The 13,511-nt window shown below is 47.4% G+C and overlaps 1 protein-coding gene across 1 annotated transcript; it reads right to left on the bottom strand.

The window, feature by feature from the left end:
• Positions 1 to 547: 547 nt before the first annotated feature.
• Positions 548 to 5,286, bottom strand: LOC107999504 (Krueppel-like factor 11). The gene is made up of 2 exons (XM_017059385.3): positions 4,062 to 5,286; positions 548 to 3,781 (listed from the first exon to the last, which is right to left on the bottom strand). The coding sequence occupies exon 2, from the start codon at positions 3,756 to 3,758 to the stop codon at positions 2,424 to 2,426; it is 1,335 nt and encodes a 444-aa protein (XP_016914874.1). The 5' UTR covers positions 3,759 to 3,781; positions 4,062 to 5,286; the 3' UTR covers positions 548 to 2,423.
• Positions 5,287 to 13,511: the final 8,225 nt, after the last annotated feature.

Below are 13,511 nucleotides of genomic sequence, written 5' to 3'. Positions count from 1 at the left end.
AGATTGTTTGTCGTATTGGCTGCGGTTTCGACGGGCTTAAACGTTACTCGTTTAAGGGATTTCTCTGTGGTTTTTCTCTCGAGAGTAGCTGGCTGCCTTCTGGGTAGCATTACTCACTGGGGGGTGGATGCGATTTCATTCAACAAGTCGACGTGTTCGCGAATTTGTTAATTTTAATTATTTGTCTCTTGTTTTTTCTCCCTTGAACCTGAATTTAGAATTTTCGAGAAGAATTAATCTCTAATCTTCGCGTTACTTCGAAGAAGAGGAGAGTCGATTCAATGATCGCGAATTTACGAGTCGAAAGGGACATTCGAGCGGCCAGAAATTAATCTGTTGTACCGTGTAATCGGCTTTCGATGATAGAGAGATATTTGTTACAAGGGAACAAACGAACGGGGAAAAAAATTGAAAAAAGAAGAAATATATACTTTTATTATATTATATATCTTCTACAAATGGAAGAGAGAGAGAGATAAAATTAAAGTTTTGCTGTTCTAAAAGGTTTTGTTTAACAATGGCAGAATATAAAGAGAAAGTTCACTCGATGATGGATATCCTTTTTATTCATTAACAACGATTTTGAATACATTACAGTGCTTGTATGTACAAAGTGATATTTACATCGAACCGAAACAACGTGACACACGTCGTAATAAATAATTATTACAAAACAAAACAAAACGTGAACGATAATCTTATCACCTAGATGACGAATCATTTATACATCGGACTTACGTCTTACACATACAGCTAGAACAACGTCGTATGGATCGCAAAATTCTAATATATAAATCCGTGGATCGAACTGTATTATCTCCATTAACTTCCACACATAACATCTCGCGATTCGTTTTTTTTTTGCGATATTAAGGTCTCCTTTAGCGATCAAGGAAAAAGCAAGGATGGTTTCCTTGTCTTTTCGAAAATCGAGAAGAAAAAAAAACGTTCGAAAGGAATATATATATATATAATATATATACACGCTACTGTAATTATTGCTGTACAGAATACTGTAGTACCGTAGTTCGTATCATTCTTATCCTTAAAAAAGATTTATTCGACTCGCTTGTTATTCGTATCCCTCTTCGAATCCCATCTGCTTCTCTCCTTTATTTCGCCCCTTGTTGTTGCAACGGCGATCCAATAAACTCTTAATCATCCCCGTGAATCGCGACGAAAGGGAAAAACAACGTGCGACACAGGTGAGCCGGGGTGTTCCGATTCAGCGGAAATTAAGCGAGCATTAAGCCGAGGATGGAGGTGGCGATAAGTCAAGCAATTGCGGGCAATATTAAGCCACTCCGTGGCGGCAGGTTTAACCCTATGCTGAGCCGTACGTCGGCCAGGAGGGGGGTGCAGAGCTGGGGCGCGGAGGGGGTGGAGCGGGGTGCGGAGGTCGCGTGTATTTAAAACGCGAATGCGCGCCACCAGCGATTCACTGTTTGAAGTTAAATGGAGTGTAAATGGCAGATAACAAACCGGCACTGTTTCCGATTACGGCATTCATTGTTTCCTACCATTATGCGCGCTCCGCCGGTTTGTGTGTTAGCCGGGATACGGTTTACGATCTATTTATTGCCGCGCCACCCCCAACACACAAATGAACGCAGCTTACGTCGCGTTCTGCCCCCCCACGCCACGCTCTCCGCTCCACCTGCGTTCTAATCCTCTCGACTCACCTGCCCTCCCGATACGCGCGAATCCAAGTATTTTGTTCTTGGATTCTGCAAAAAAATAATATCGCGTAACTTGTCCTTTTGAATAAAAGAAGAGGAAGAAGAAGATAATCGGGGGATTCAAGGGAATTCGTTCGAGCGAGTTACGATATACGGGGCTTAAAGCTAAAGGATTAAAGATTGGATCGAATCGACGATCGATCGAGTTATATTTACAAATTTCTCCTACCTAATATTGACTAGAGAGGGAATATCACCTTAACACTTCGCTCAAGAGAATGATCTCTTGGGTTAATCGTTAAAGCTTCTAGCGATTATTCTTTTTTTTTTCTTTTTCGTTATCGTACACGTATACCGTATGTAAAATGCGTATAATCGATTAATCCCGTTAAGTAGTTAAAAGGGGGGCAAGTGCAAAATACTGGTGAATATTCGTGGTTAACGAGCTATAAACGGTAGAATAGGTTATCGTTATCCTGCTTTATCGAGCTACATATGACAAGAGACGTTATGATAAAAAATTGGAAGAGCATTCGATCTGCGACCGTCCCGATGATAGACCAACGACAAGATTAAAATCGGAAACAGATCGATCAAATCTTACTTATAATATATCCTTCCTCAAACTCCTCTGCTCCTAATTTTTCTCCCATTTTCTGGAAATAGGGAATCTAATCTCATCTAATTCTCGAACGAATAACCACTGGCCAGTATCGCGTCCTCGCTCGACGACGATTTCCGTCGTCACTTGGTGTGAACGGTGGTGGCACGCCTCTTTACCTCGACCTGGTCAACGATCGCGTCGCTCTCTTTATCCTGGTGGGCGGTCATGTGCCTGGTCAGGTGATGCCTTTCCCTGAAGCTCTCGTCGCACACGGGACACCTCAGCTTCTCCTCCCTCCTCCTTCTTGCCGCTTCGCCGGTGTTCTCATTCTTGTGGTGGGACCTCATGTGGTACACGAGGTCGGACGTCATCCGGAACGAAAGATTGCACTTGGCGCATACATTTTGCGCGGGCAGGGTTAACGCGGCGAACGAAGGGGGTAGAAGGCCGGCCACCCCCGCGGCCGTCGCCAGAAATCTCGGCCTGGCGAGCGCGTCGGCCATCGGTGGGAAGACGGAGATCGGATTGTAGGGGAGGTTCGGATAAACCGGTGGCAGATCGGGGCGGAAGCTCGGTATCTTTGGACTCGGTACTTTGGGCGGTTGCGCGATCTGCGGTATCTTGAGGTTCTCCAATAGACCCGGTTGACCGTTCTCGGGACCGACCAGGAAAGGATACGGCATTTTAGCCGTAGGGAATGGCGCGTACTTGTAACCGGTGGTCGAGGTCAATGGTACAACCGGGGGGCTGACGCTGCTTTGATAACCGGTACGATCGTCCGGCGATATGGAGGATCGTGGCGAAGTCTGGCCATCGTCGGCGAACCCGTTCCTCTGGATCGTCAGGTTCACCTTGGTGAACGCGCTGCGAGATTCCCCGTGTCTGTCCGCCGGGCAGGGTAGAACGGTGTCGTACACCTTGTTGCAAGTGAGATTCGATTCCACCACCTCGGGGCAAGTGGTTAACATCGATTGATGGGTAGGGAAGGCGGGTGGGCTGGGTGATTTTTGGAGACGCGAGCCTGAAACGTACCTTCGAACGTCGGTATCGGGCGACAAAGGTGTTGGCAACGTTGGGGTCAAGGTTCTCGGTGATATATACGGTGGACTGAGAGAATTCTCGGTGCAGTGGATCATCCTTCTTCTGTCGGAAGCGTCATTGTCGTTGTAATTCTTGACGGTCAAATTCTGGGGCAATCTGTCCGTGTCTACGATCGTCTCCAACGAGATTTCATCGCGGGGACGATCCTTTCTGGCCGACGCCATCCTCATCTTCTCGCTTTGACGGCGGGCCAGGTTCTCGTCGGGCGCGACGAGGAACGCCACGTCGAAGGAACGCTTGTTGGCGCGCTGAAGAGGGTACGATGCGTCGGAGGTGGCATCGGTGATGGACGAGGGGCTGGACGCCGTCGTGGCCGTCGTGGACGTCGCGGGGGCGGCACGATCGATGCCACCGGTGCGATCTTCCATTGTCATCCTGCTCGTTCCGGATGATCGACCTGCGACAATGACGCCCGATGGTCAATTTACCGACGGGAATGATGAATGCGATGATGAATCGCTTCTCTCTCTACCACCTCTATGCAACGCGCCAGGTGTTGCTAAAGTCGAGGGGGGAGGGAAGGAAACTGGGTCAATAAGAATCGTCGAATTGACAGGCGAAAAAAAAAAATTTCAAATAATTCACGCCACGAAACGAACGTCGAGTTTACACAAAAGTTAAAATTCGTCACATCGTCGAAATGTAAATGATCGAGCAGGGGGAGGGGGAGAACTTACCGGACCATGCGTCCAACGGAGAGAGTCCTCCCTCCACCCGTGATGCGACCGTGCGCGCGCGAAGACAGCCACGCTTTTCACCCCGCTGGTGTCGGGGGGTGTCGATTCTTCTCGATCTAAGACATCAGCTTGCGCGTCTCTCCCCTTCCATTGGAACCGGACGAACCGTCGGAGAACCCTTGCACAGACCCGAAAAACTGGATCGAGACTCGCGAGACACGAGTGGGATCCGAGAAGCACGGAGAAGAGAAGAGAACGAGTACGGAGGGTACAGCGTGTATCGGCGGACCACGTTAAAATGAAGGAAGCGGGCGCGCATCCCCTGTATTTAGGGCTAGAATCCCGCGGAGGGTAGCCCGGCGTGGCAGGTGGAGGCGCAACGAGGGTGGCACCGACCAATGGCAACGTTCGCAGGGTTAGACGGGGGTGGAGCGTACGAACGGGGTGAACATATTCGGTCGTCGGGACGCGTCTGCTAGTCCCATCCAGACCACGCCTACATATTTCAGGTTCGACACATGTGCCCGGGATCGTCGTCGTCGTCGTCGTCGTGGCCGTCCTCGTCCGTCGACTCTTTCCTCTCTCCTGCCTCCTCTCTCTCTCTCCCTCTTCCCCCCACGTTGCGCAACGCGTTCCGCAGGATCCCGTTACCCCGTTAGCCCGAGAGAGATTCTGACGGGGAGGGGGAGGGGAGGAGGGAGAGGGTGGTGGCGGGGCTGTAATTCAGCCTGACAAACGATCTTGAATATTTTTAACGCCCGCGCCAGCCTCCGCGCTTCTTTTTTATGGTCGACCTCCTGGATATTGGACGTTCGGCAGACTCGTCGAATCCGCTGATGGACCTCCACCGTGCCCGATTATCCCTCCAATGATCATTCAGCTCCAAACGCTTCACGAGAAACGCGTTTCTCCTCATTCCGGGGATATCTTCTTTTTCCTCCCTTCTCTTTCCTCTTTTTCTTTTCTTTTTTTTTCCTTTTCTTTTCTTTTCGCCTTGGACTCGTTTCTGATATTGGAGAACGATATTTGACGATGATGGTAAAACGGATCGTTTCGATTTTGATTTTCTTTCTTTTCTTTTTTTTTGTTTTTATTCTTTTCATATTTTGACGTATTAGAAGTGTTCTCGTCTGATGAAATGGTCATCTCGCGAACAGCTCGACGCATTAAATCGTCCGCGATGGACAGAAGGTGGCAGCAGATCCAGAGATCATCATTTTACGGATTATCTTCCTGAGGAATCCTCTCCCATTTCTCACCAGTTCGATAAATACCACCAGATCCCTCCAGGTGACATACGGCTCTTACTTGAACGCGTTCTTCTCGAGATAACCAGGATTTCTTGTATCATTCTCTCGATTCTTCAAAATTTTTATCGCCAATTTTATCATAATTTTCGAAGAATTTTAAAATAACAGGAATAAAAACTATTAACTAATTCATAATTTATCGAATTAAACCAAAACGAGGATTTTACGCCGGAGCGATCGTTTTGGATCAGTGAAAAAAAAAAAAAGAAGCAAAAAAGAGTGGGCGGGCGAAGGCAATAGGCGATCAATCATAAAGCTGGTGATCTATTTTGCCGGGCATGTGAGAGCCGTCGATTTCTTACTCACGATTCCGAGATTCTGCGAGCTCTGCTGGGAACGCCTTGAGGTTAAAGGACATTAACTTCTTGATTGAGTCGGCAAAAAGTTGTAATGACTTTTCGATTGGACTGGCCGACCCCGGCGGAGATCCTCCAACGCAAAACGAGTATCCAAGTTTTTCCCCGTTTTCGAAATTATTTATCGGAACAGAGATTGCAATCGCGACCAGTTGTTAAACAAACAATTATTTTCCTTTTGCGATTACGACACACGCAGAAGGAGGAGGAGAGGGAGGAGGTGATCCCAAGATTGAAATAAATCGAATCATTCGATTATCAAGGAAGCAGATGATGGGCAACGGACCAACGGCCCAGCGGCTCTAATCCTAATTCGTGGTCGTAAAGTCGACAGAGAGTCGTTTCATCGACGTTATATGTGACACGCGACTCGCGGCAGGGCATCGACGAGGAAACGTTTCTGTATCTTTCGTCGACCATCCCTGGCTTATGAACCATATTTATTGCCGATCCAGCCATCCTGTCCCTGCATCGCCTCCGACGCCGATATACCGATCCCTAATTCCATTTTATGCCTCACCGTTAACGCTCAAATCTCTATCTTTTATTCGACGCGAGTAGAACGATCTAACTTCGATCTTCTTCTTCTTCTTCTTCTTCTGGAAAAAACAAAATCGCTTCGAAACAAAGTCGTCAATTGTCTGAAAAGAAATAAAAATAAAAGAAACGAAAAAGAGCGAAGATTCGTGAGAATCGTCCAGGTCTAATTTCGCAGGCATCTGTCCTCGTTGTCCCGTAAATCGGGTAGAAAGGGGAGGCAGCTTCGCGACGCCCAATTCGTCCAAGTTAAACGGGGCAGAGGGTAGCAACTCGACCGGCACGTGGCTGACACGCGTGAGCTGTTAACGCTGAATCCTACCAAGGGACTGTGTCAATTGCGTTGCTTTGCGACACCTTGCAGAAACATTTCCGCTCGAATGGATCGGGATCATCGATGCGATGAATTATTACGCGAAAATTTCTGAAAGATTGCCCGGAATTAATTTTTTTCGTTCTCATCGTCTATACGCATCTATCTAAAGATCGATCGACCAACTGCATCGCAACGAACACTTTTAACACGTTCGTTCGTTCGTTCTTTTTCTATCTTTTTTTTTTTCTCTCCTAGAGGAAAAAGTAGTAGTTTCGAGCAATATCTTGCGATAGTTTCCGGTCGACTGGAGATAACGCGACGACTGCTGAGTCTGTCCGGTGATAAATATGCAGCCGATGCAGTTGATGAGAGAAGGTCGTTTATCAATCACCCATTAACGCGACCCCACCGTTTCACGCAGCTTTACCGGCTCCGCCGAAAACCTGCTCGCTTCTGCTTCCATATTTCACGGAATCATCGTGATTCTCTTCCCCGGGTATACACAGTCGATTTTCCATTAAAACCCGACGTCCACGCATACACGCGCGCCCGCACACACACGCGCAACCTCGCTCCAAAGAAATATTCCATCGTGATACGTTCCGAATCATCCCTTCAGAAATTCTTGGTGAAATTCTAGCTCGTAATCCGTTCCAATGAGAACTTGGGTTAATTCGATCGAGATTTATATCGAGACGAATTAACCCTCGATGATTAAAATTAATCGATTAACAGGTTTTGAAGAGGGGAATGTTAAAAGAGATTCGAAAGGAGGATTCTAAGAAAGAAAGAAGGAAGGGAAAAAAAAAGAAGAGATGGTTTCAATTTCTTCAACGTCGTCTTCCGACGACGAGAGAAAGAATAATCGACGGGAGGGAATCTGTGTAGCTCGACGAAACAGGGTGGTGGTGTTCTGTTAAACCTCTGATAAATTGAACGTGTGATGAGTTCGGAGGATTCTTGAAATGGCCGGCCGCGATGCGCGCCGCCCGCGAAAGGGGAAGAAGTGCTACGGCACGAGCCCCCGGCGATGAGTGCCAGAGATTTAGATTTTACGGGCGCTTGAGCAATTTCTTGACTTATAAACGGGAGCCGTGCATACCAAGTGAGCCACTATCAAACGTTTCCCGACCGTCTTAATCCTCGAAATCGACCCCCCTTTGCGAAAAGTTGCTCGATCGTTGACAAAGTCAACTTAACCCCCTCGCGATTATTCTCTCTCTTTATTCCTCGTAGCTGGGAATAATCGCCGATTCCCTTCATAGATCAAAACATTCTTCTCCAAGGAACAAGTGGCGAACGTGACGACTTTACGGAAAGTTCAAACGAACTTTCAACACCGATTCTTCCATAAAGTTTCCCTCTCCCGCGCCGCGTTTCGAACGTGTGCGATCATCGATCAAAACCCGCCCTCCTCGCCAACATCTTTCGGCCAACATCGATCTCAAACTAACAAATCCACCGACGATCGAAATCGGATCTCATCGAATCTCCAATGAAATTTCAATTCACTTTCCGCGTTTACAGGATGGTTAAAGAGAAGTTCGTCCCCCCTCTTGATATCATCCTAGAGACGATATCGGCTTGCTCCGCGGTTGCCCGGGGAATTTAATTCTATTCGAAGTGCCACCTAAGATGCCACCTTCGCCCCTTATCTCCGTGCACACGGTGGGCTGCGCGTGGCGTTGCTTATGCGTTACGTGAATACCTTACCTAAACGCCCTGCGGGGAAGCGGGCGTTCGTTGCGTGCCGTTACCTACCTACCACCCCCGCACCCCTCGAGATGGAATCGTACCATGTCCCCCCTCCGCCGCTCCAGCGCACAGGGAGGGGAGTCGAGCGGGGGAAAATTAATGCGACTTCCAACCGGGCGTTATCGGACACCGCTATCTCGCGCCTCGCTCGCGGAAAACGTGAGTCGCCTATGCGAGAAGTTTGGAAATTTAAGCGGCGAGGCCGGTGTGGAAACGTGGCCGCCCTCCCCCCTCGGATTTCAGGATCGACCCGACATACCGGTTCTCCGTATCCGAGCGTGGTATTTAAAGTATGGTGGCTGGGTAACGTTCATCGTGTTCACGAATTATGGTGTGGCGTAGGCGGGAAACAAGCAAAACGGTACGAATTAATTAATGGTCTGGACGGGTGAATATTCATCAAGCGATCGATCATCGCGCGAATACTGTGACGAGCTCAAAAGAGCAACACCCTTAACGCCGATTCGATAATCATTAGAGGGGGAAGAAGTAATCCAACGATGCACGAGGCAGAAAAGCGGAGCCTTCGCGTGAAGGCACACGTACAGGCGTCGCGACGGTTTTTACGATTATATATTTGGCGAAATCTTGGAAGAGGGGGTGACCGTTCCGCGTGCACGGGTTCGTGGTTCCCCCATGAATGGTGGGCGCAGGCCGAGCAACGAGGAGCCGGTTGGAACGAGGAAGGTTGGGGATCGAGGAAGGTACTTGGAGGCCTGAAGGAAGCTTGGATGGGAGGGAGTTATTAGAATGGTCCGGAAAAGATGGCGCGGAGTCGCTCCGTATTTTTATACTGTATGGCCGCTGCTTTGCATAATCCCGCACTTAGCTCGCTCGTCCTCCGAGATGCCGAGGACTCGCTATGCAGATCTCCTCTGCCCTCTCTGAAAACCCGAACCTACCGAGCGTTTCGTCGTTTCAACGAATGATGGACGACGCCTACACCCCTCGAACCTTCTTCCTCCCCCCTCCTTCCTCCTCCGAGATTCGCTTCCAAAAGGAGAGGCTCGGACGATATCAGCGACGGTAGAAAACTGAAGAGTGGAACTCCATCTTTTGCATGTTCGAGATTTTGCTGAAATATAGTAAAAAAAAAAAGAAGAAGTTCTGGAAAATCTATATTAATTTTATTTCGTTCGAGGATATATATGTACAATCTGGAAAATATATTTTCAAATATTTCTCCTTTTTTGACGAATTATCCTTCACTGTCTCAACTCTCGTTCTTTCGATCCTGGGGTGTATTCAATAATTTATCCCGCGACAGGTGAGTGTGACAAAGATTGTCTCGGGCGCAACGTCATGGAACATTTGTCAGCGGGGGTCCGTTGACACGGAGGCGAGATTTCTGGCAGGAGACGTCTCATTTGCACGGAGAAATCGCATCTTCCTTTCCCCTGCACCCTCCCTCCCCGAGAGGAAGAAGAGAATACTGGAAACGGTGAGAAAGCGCGGGAGTCGTCATCAATCTTGCAGCGAGAAGACCCGAAACGTCGTTCTGAACGTCACAGATGTGACTTTGATTCTCTTTCGGGCATTCCCAGGAGGAACGAAGCTAGATTAAGTCTGTCCCGCGTGTAATTTGTCCGACTCCTCCTGATTCCCAGTCCTGTCTCGACGTGCCCGATCCGCGGAAATCTAGCAAAACACCTGGGTATCTCGGTCCAGAATTAATCGTTTCCACCCTTAAGGAGTTTGTCCACGATAACGTGCTTCTCGATTCGTCGCTTCGAATCAAAATCGTTTATTCAGAGATCCGATCGGCGGAAAAATGCTAATTGCAGCCGTCGATCGAAGGTGGAGCGATGAAGCAGAGATTATAGATACCCCCGAACATATTTCACTATGAAGAACGAAGCATATGTGCAGAGTATCCGGTTTCGCTATCTTTCGATCCACCAATCGTCCATTCACCGCCCCTAACCGTGCTGTCAGAAGCAATCACACCGGATCCTCGCCAGATCAACCCTCTATCTCCGATGTTTCCCTACCTGATCGGTCAACTGCGTCTCCCGTGAAAGTGAAACAAATACAAAAAAAAAAAAGAAGATCAATTCTTAATCTCGTCAGGAACGCGTTTTTTTTCCAAAATCAAAATTCCAAAAATCGTCCGGAAAGTATATATATTTAAAACGCTCGTCACAATCCGATGACTCGACGGATTATTATCTTCCTAAGAAATAATTCAGAATTCAATTCACAATTAAGAAGATTAAAAAAAAGAATCGCAGAGATCGCGAAGAGAAGACGAATGTGAGATGCGGGGCATTCGGTATCTGGCTCTGGTTCCGAAAGTTTACGCGCAGCGTATTCCGTGAGGGCAGCAATTGCGACAACCTCGGTCACGGTGGATGCACCGACAGAGAAAGCAGGGTATAAAACCTGTGTCCCGTTGCAGCGCCGGCCACGTAGCACGATTATGGAGGAGGAGGGGGTGAAACCGTGAGCATACCTTAGTTGTCCGCTCGTAAAGCAACCCCGTATGCCCTAGGAGTGCGTGTCGAGATATCCTCTCCTTCTCTTCCTCCGTCTCCGTATCCTTTTCTCCGTTACACTTACTACTTCTGTATTTCCGACCCTTCTCCCTTCTCCCTTCGCTTGTCCGCGTCTCCACGGAGTGTTTGTTAAACCAGGAGGAATATGCATGAGAGAGGCAGCCGGCACGGAATTATGCTACGCTGATCTTAACGGTGGTCACGACCTTAAGTACATATATATACAAGTTGAAAAGGGTAATTGGAATGGCCTGGTGAAAGGGCTGGGAAAGGATGTTCCAGATTCAAGATCCACTTTCTCCGAAACCGATGTAATCGTATAATTATGTATATAAGTGCATTAATCCCTATCACCATTGAGAGAACGAATTCAATATAGATTTCTTCTTGTTGTGCAATATCGAGGTGATAATAAGCTGATATCGAGATTGCAACGCATTGCATAATCGCACATCGATCCTTATGACGATCATCGAATGACAGCGAGCAATAGTTTTGGAGAAGGAAATATTTTACGATATATGCGAAAGAAAATTTTTATTAACGAGTGTCGAGGTGACAAGTTTTCGCATCGAGATCAACGCATTGCATAATCGTTGTGAGTGATCCCTGTGACGAGCACGGAAAGAAAGCAAGCGACATATTCTCGTAAGTATGCATCACGTGTTTAGACGGGCACGCATATACGTAGGACATATGGTGGTTGGCACGGTGCTTGGCCCCCATGCAAGGACATACAGAGACTTGCAGGGCAGGGTTCAGCCCTTGGCTCACCTTCCCCCGTTGGACCATCCCCCCACTCTGAGAGTCCTCATGAGTTTTCAATGAGATTAGCGGCCCATCTGTGCGGAGACCGACCCCATCGTCATCATCGAGCACGGACAAAGCTAGTCAACCTGCTCACTGCCCGTACACTTCTCCATGGGGGTCTCTTCTGCTTCGTGGTGTATGCACCGTGCGTGCACTTGCCGCACAAACTCATCCCTCGTCTACGGTTGCGCCATGGTTAAAGAAAATACCATGTTTTTAGCCGCCCTCATCATATGCTCGCGTTTAAAGTCGCCGACGACCGCAATGCTTATGGGAATCGATGGAAGAAATGGACCACCCGAATTATTCTCCCTATTTCTTCCTTGTTTTTATCCTCTCCTCTATATATTTTTTTTGCAAGAATTGATTTAAATTTTCCTTTCCTTGAAACTTGTGCTTGGAAATATTTTTAAAGATATTAACCAGGATTTTATTTACTTTACATCATTTTTCTTTTGAAAGATTTAAATTATTGTAAATTATTTTACAAAGGATGTTTAATTATTCCAAAATCTTTGAAAAAATCATTGCGGAAAGCCGCAAAACTGACCGATTAAAGAGCGAAACGGTATCGATCCCTCGTGATGGGGTACGGTACTTTGGCTCCGGGGGCTACGTATTTGGGTCCATGGTGGCCCATATGGAGCCTGCCGAGCGCATATGTTGCGACAACGCCGCTAACGACTTGCCTTCGGCCTCCGTAATACTAAACTGCGGTTCGATTCTCACCCCATGAAACTAAATAACCATTCGATTGTCATTGGTAAATAGGTAATCAGTACCGTATCATCTCGGATCTACTTCATCCAGATTCACAGCCCATCTTCCCAACCTTCTTTCTTCTTCTACAAGAAATCTTCAATAACACCAAAATATTTAACATTTTTCATCGTCATCGTCATGATCAACAACGATCGATATTGATAGAAGAGGATAAAATATTTCATCCGACTCCTCCAATAATAAATCCTCCCAATGACAAAGGTATAAGAGTATGCGATTTCTCGATGATCAAAGATCAGCAAAAAAAAAAGAAAGAAAGAAAAAGGATGACGGGGGAAAGGGGGAGGAGGGGATGCGTTAAACGTTTTGGCCAAGCGAAATCCCGCGGCAGTTCCGCCCTCCTTACTCTTTTTGTCAACCTGCAAGACTACTAAACGAGTTACGTATTACGACGGGGGGTTGTCGAGGGGTGAACCGGTACTCAATACCAGGTTGTATGCTCTGGCCGTGCCATCTGGCGCGCTATTATACGAGTATTTTAATTTAATTAACTCGCCGCATCGATCGATATTATCGGCGCTTCCCCGGGATTAAGCTTGTACGTGGACCATCGGCGAATTCGAATCTGCCGTTTAATTAGGATTTCGCCCTGCAAACGCGAGCAACAGATTTTATGGAAACGAATCGCCGCGTTTCGCGAACGAACGTACGATCGATCGCGTCACTTGTTTTTTTTTTCTTTCTTTTTTTTTCCTTTTTTTTCCTTCTTTCGCCAAACGTCGATCGAGATTCAGTCTCGTTGTAGAAATCAGGAACGAAAGGTTTGTTTTCTACCCAGATTTTCGGGGGAAAAGATTTAAATTTAGGGAAAGGCGAAATGAATTTCGCATTTATAAGGCGTTTTCCCAATCTTGACAACGCATTTTTTTGGATATTTTGTACATTTGGTTAGAAAGTCAAGGCGATATCTGTGAAGCTCGAGATGAAGAGAGCTAGCTCGATTGACCCGACGAGACACACTTAGGGTATTCCCGTATTTACAACATATTTGCGGGAGCGCGAACACAGCACTTTGTCATAGCCGAGTGATTTTCGGGTCGGCAATGGGTCCCGCTGAAGAGAGCTAGTGCGCCATTGTGTTTTCGGGG

This window comes from Apis cerana, linkage group LG10 (assembly GCF_029169275.1).
Source record: "Apis cerana isolate GH-2021 linkage group LG10, AcerK_1.0, whole genome shotgun sequence".
In the NCBI taxonomy this organism is placed as follows: domain Eukaryota; kingdom Metazoa; phylum Arthropoda; class Insecta; order Hymenoptera; family Apidae; genus Apis; species Apis cerana.
This window is presented reverse-complemented; position numbering and strand designations above follow the sequence as displayed.

Coding starts and splice junctions, on each gene's coding strand:
- LOC107999504 (XM_017059385.3), bottom strand. CDS start 3,758: ATGACAATGGAAGATCGCACCGGTGGCATCGATCGTGCCGCCCCCGCG.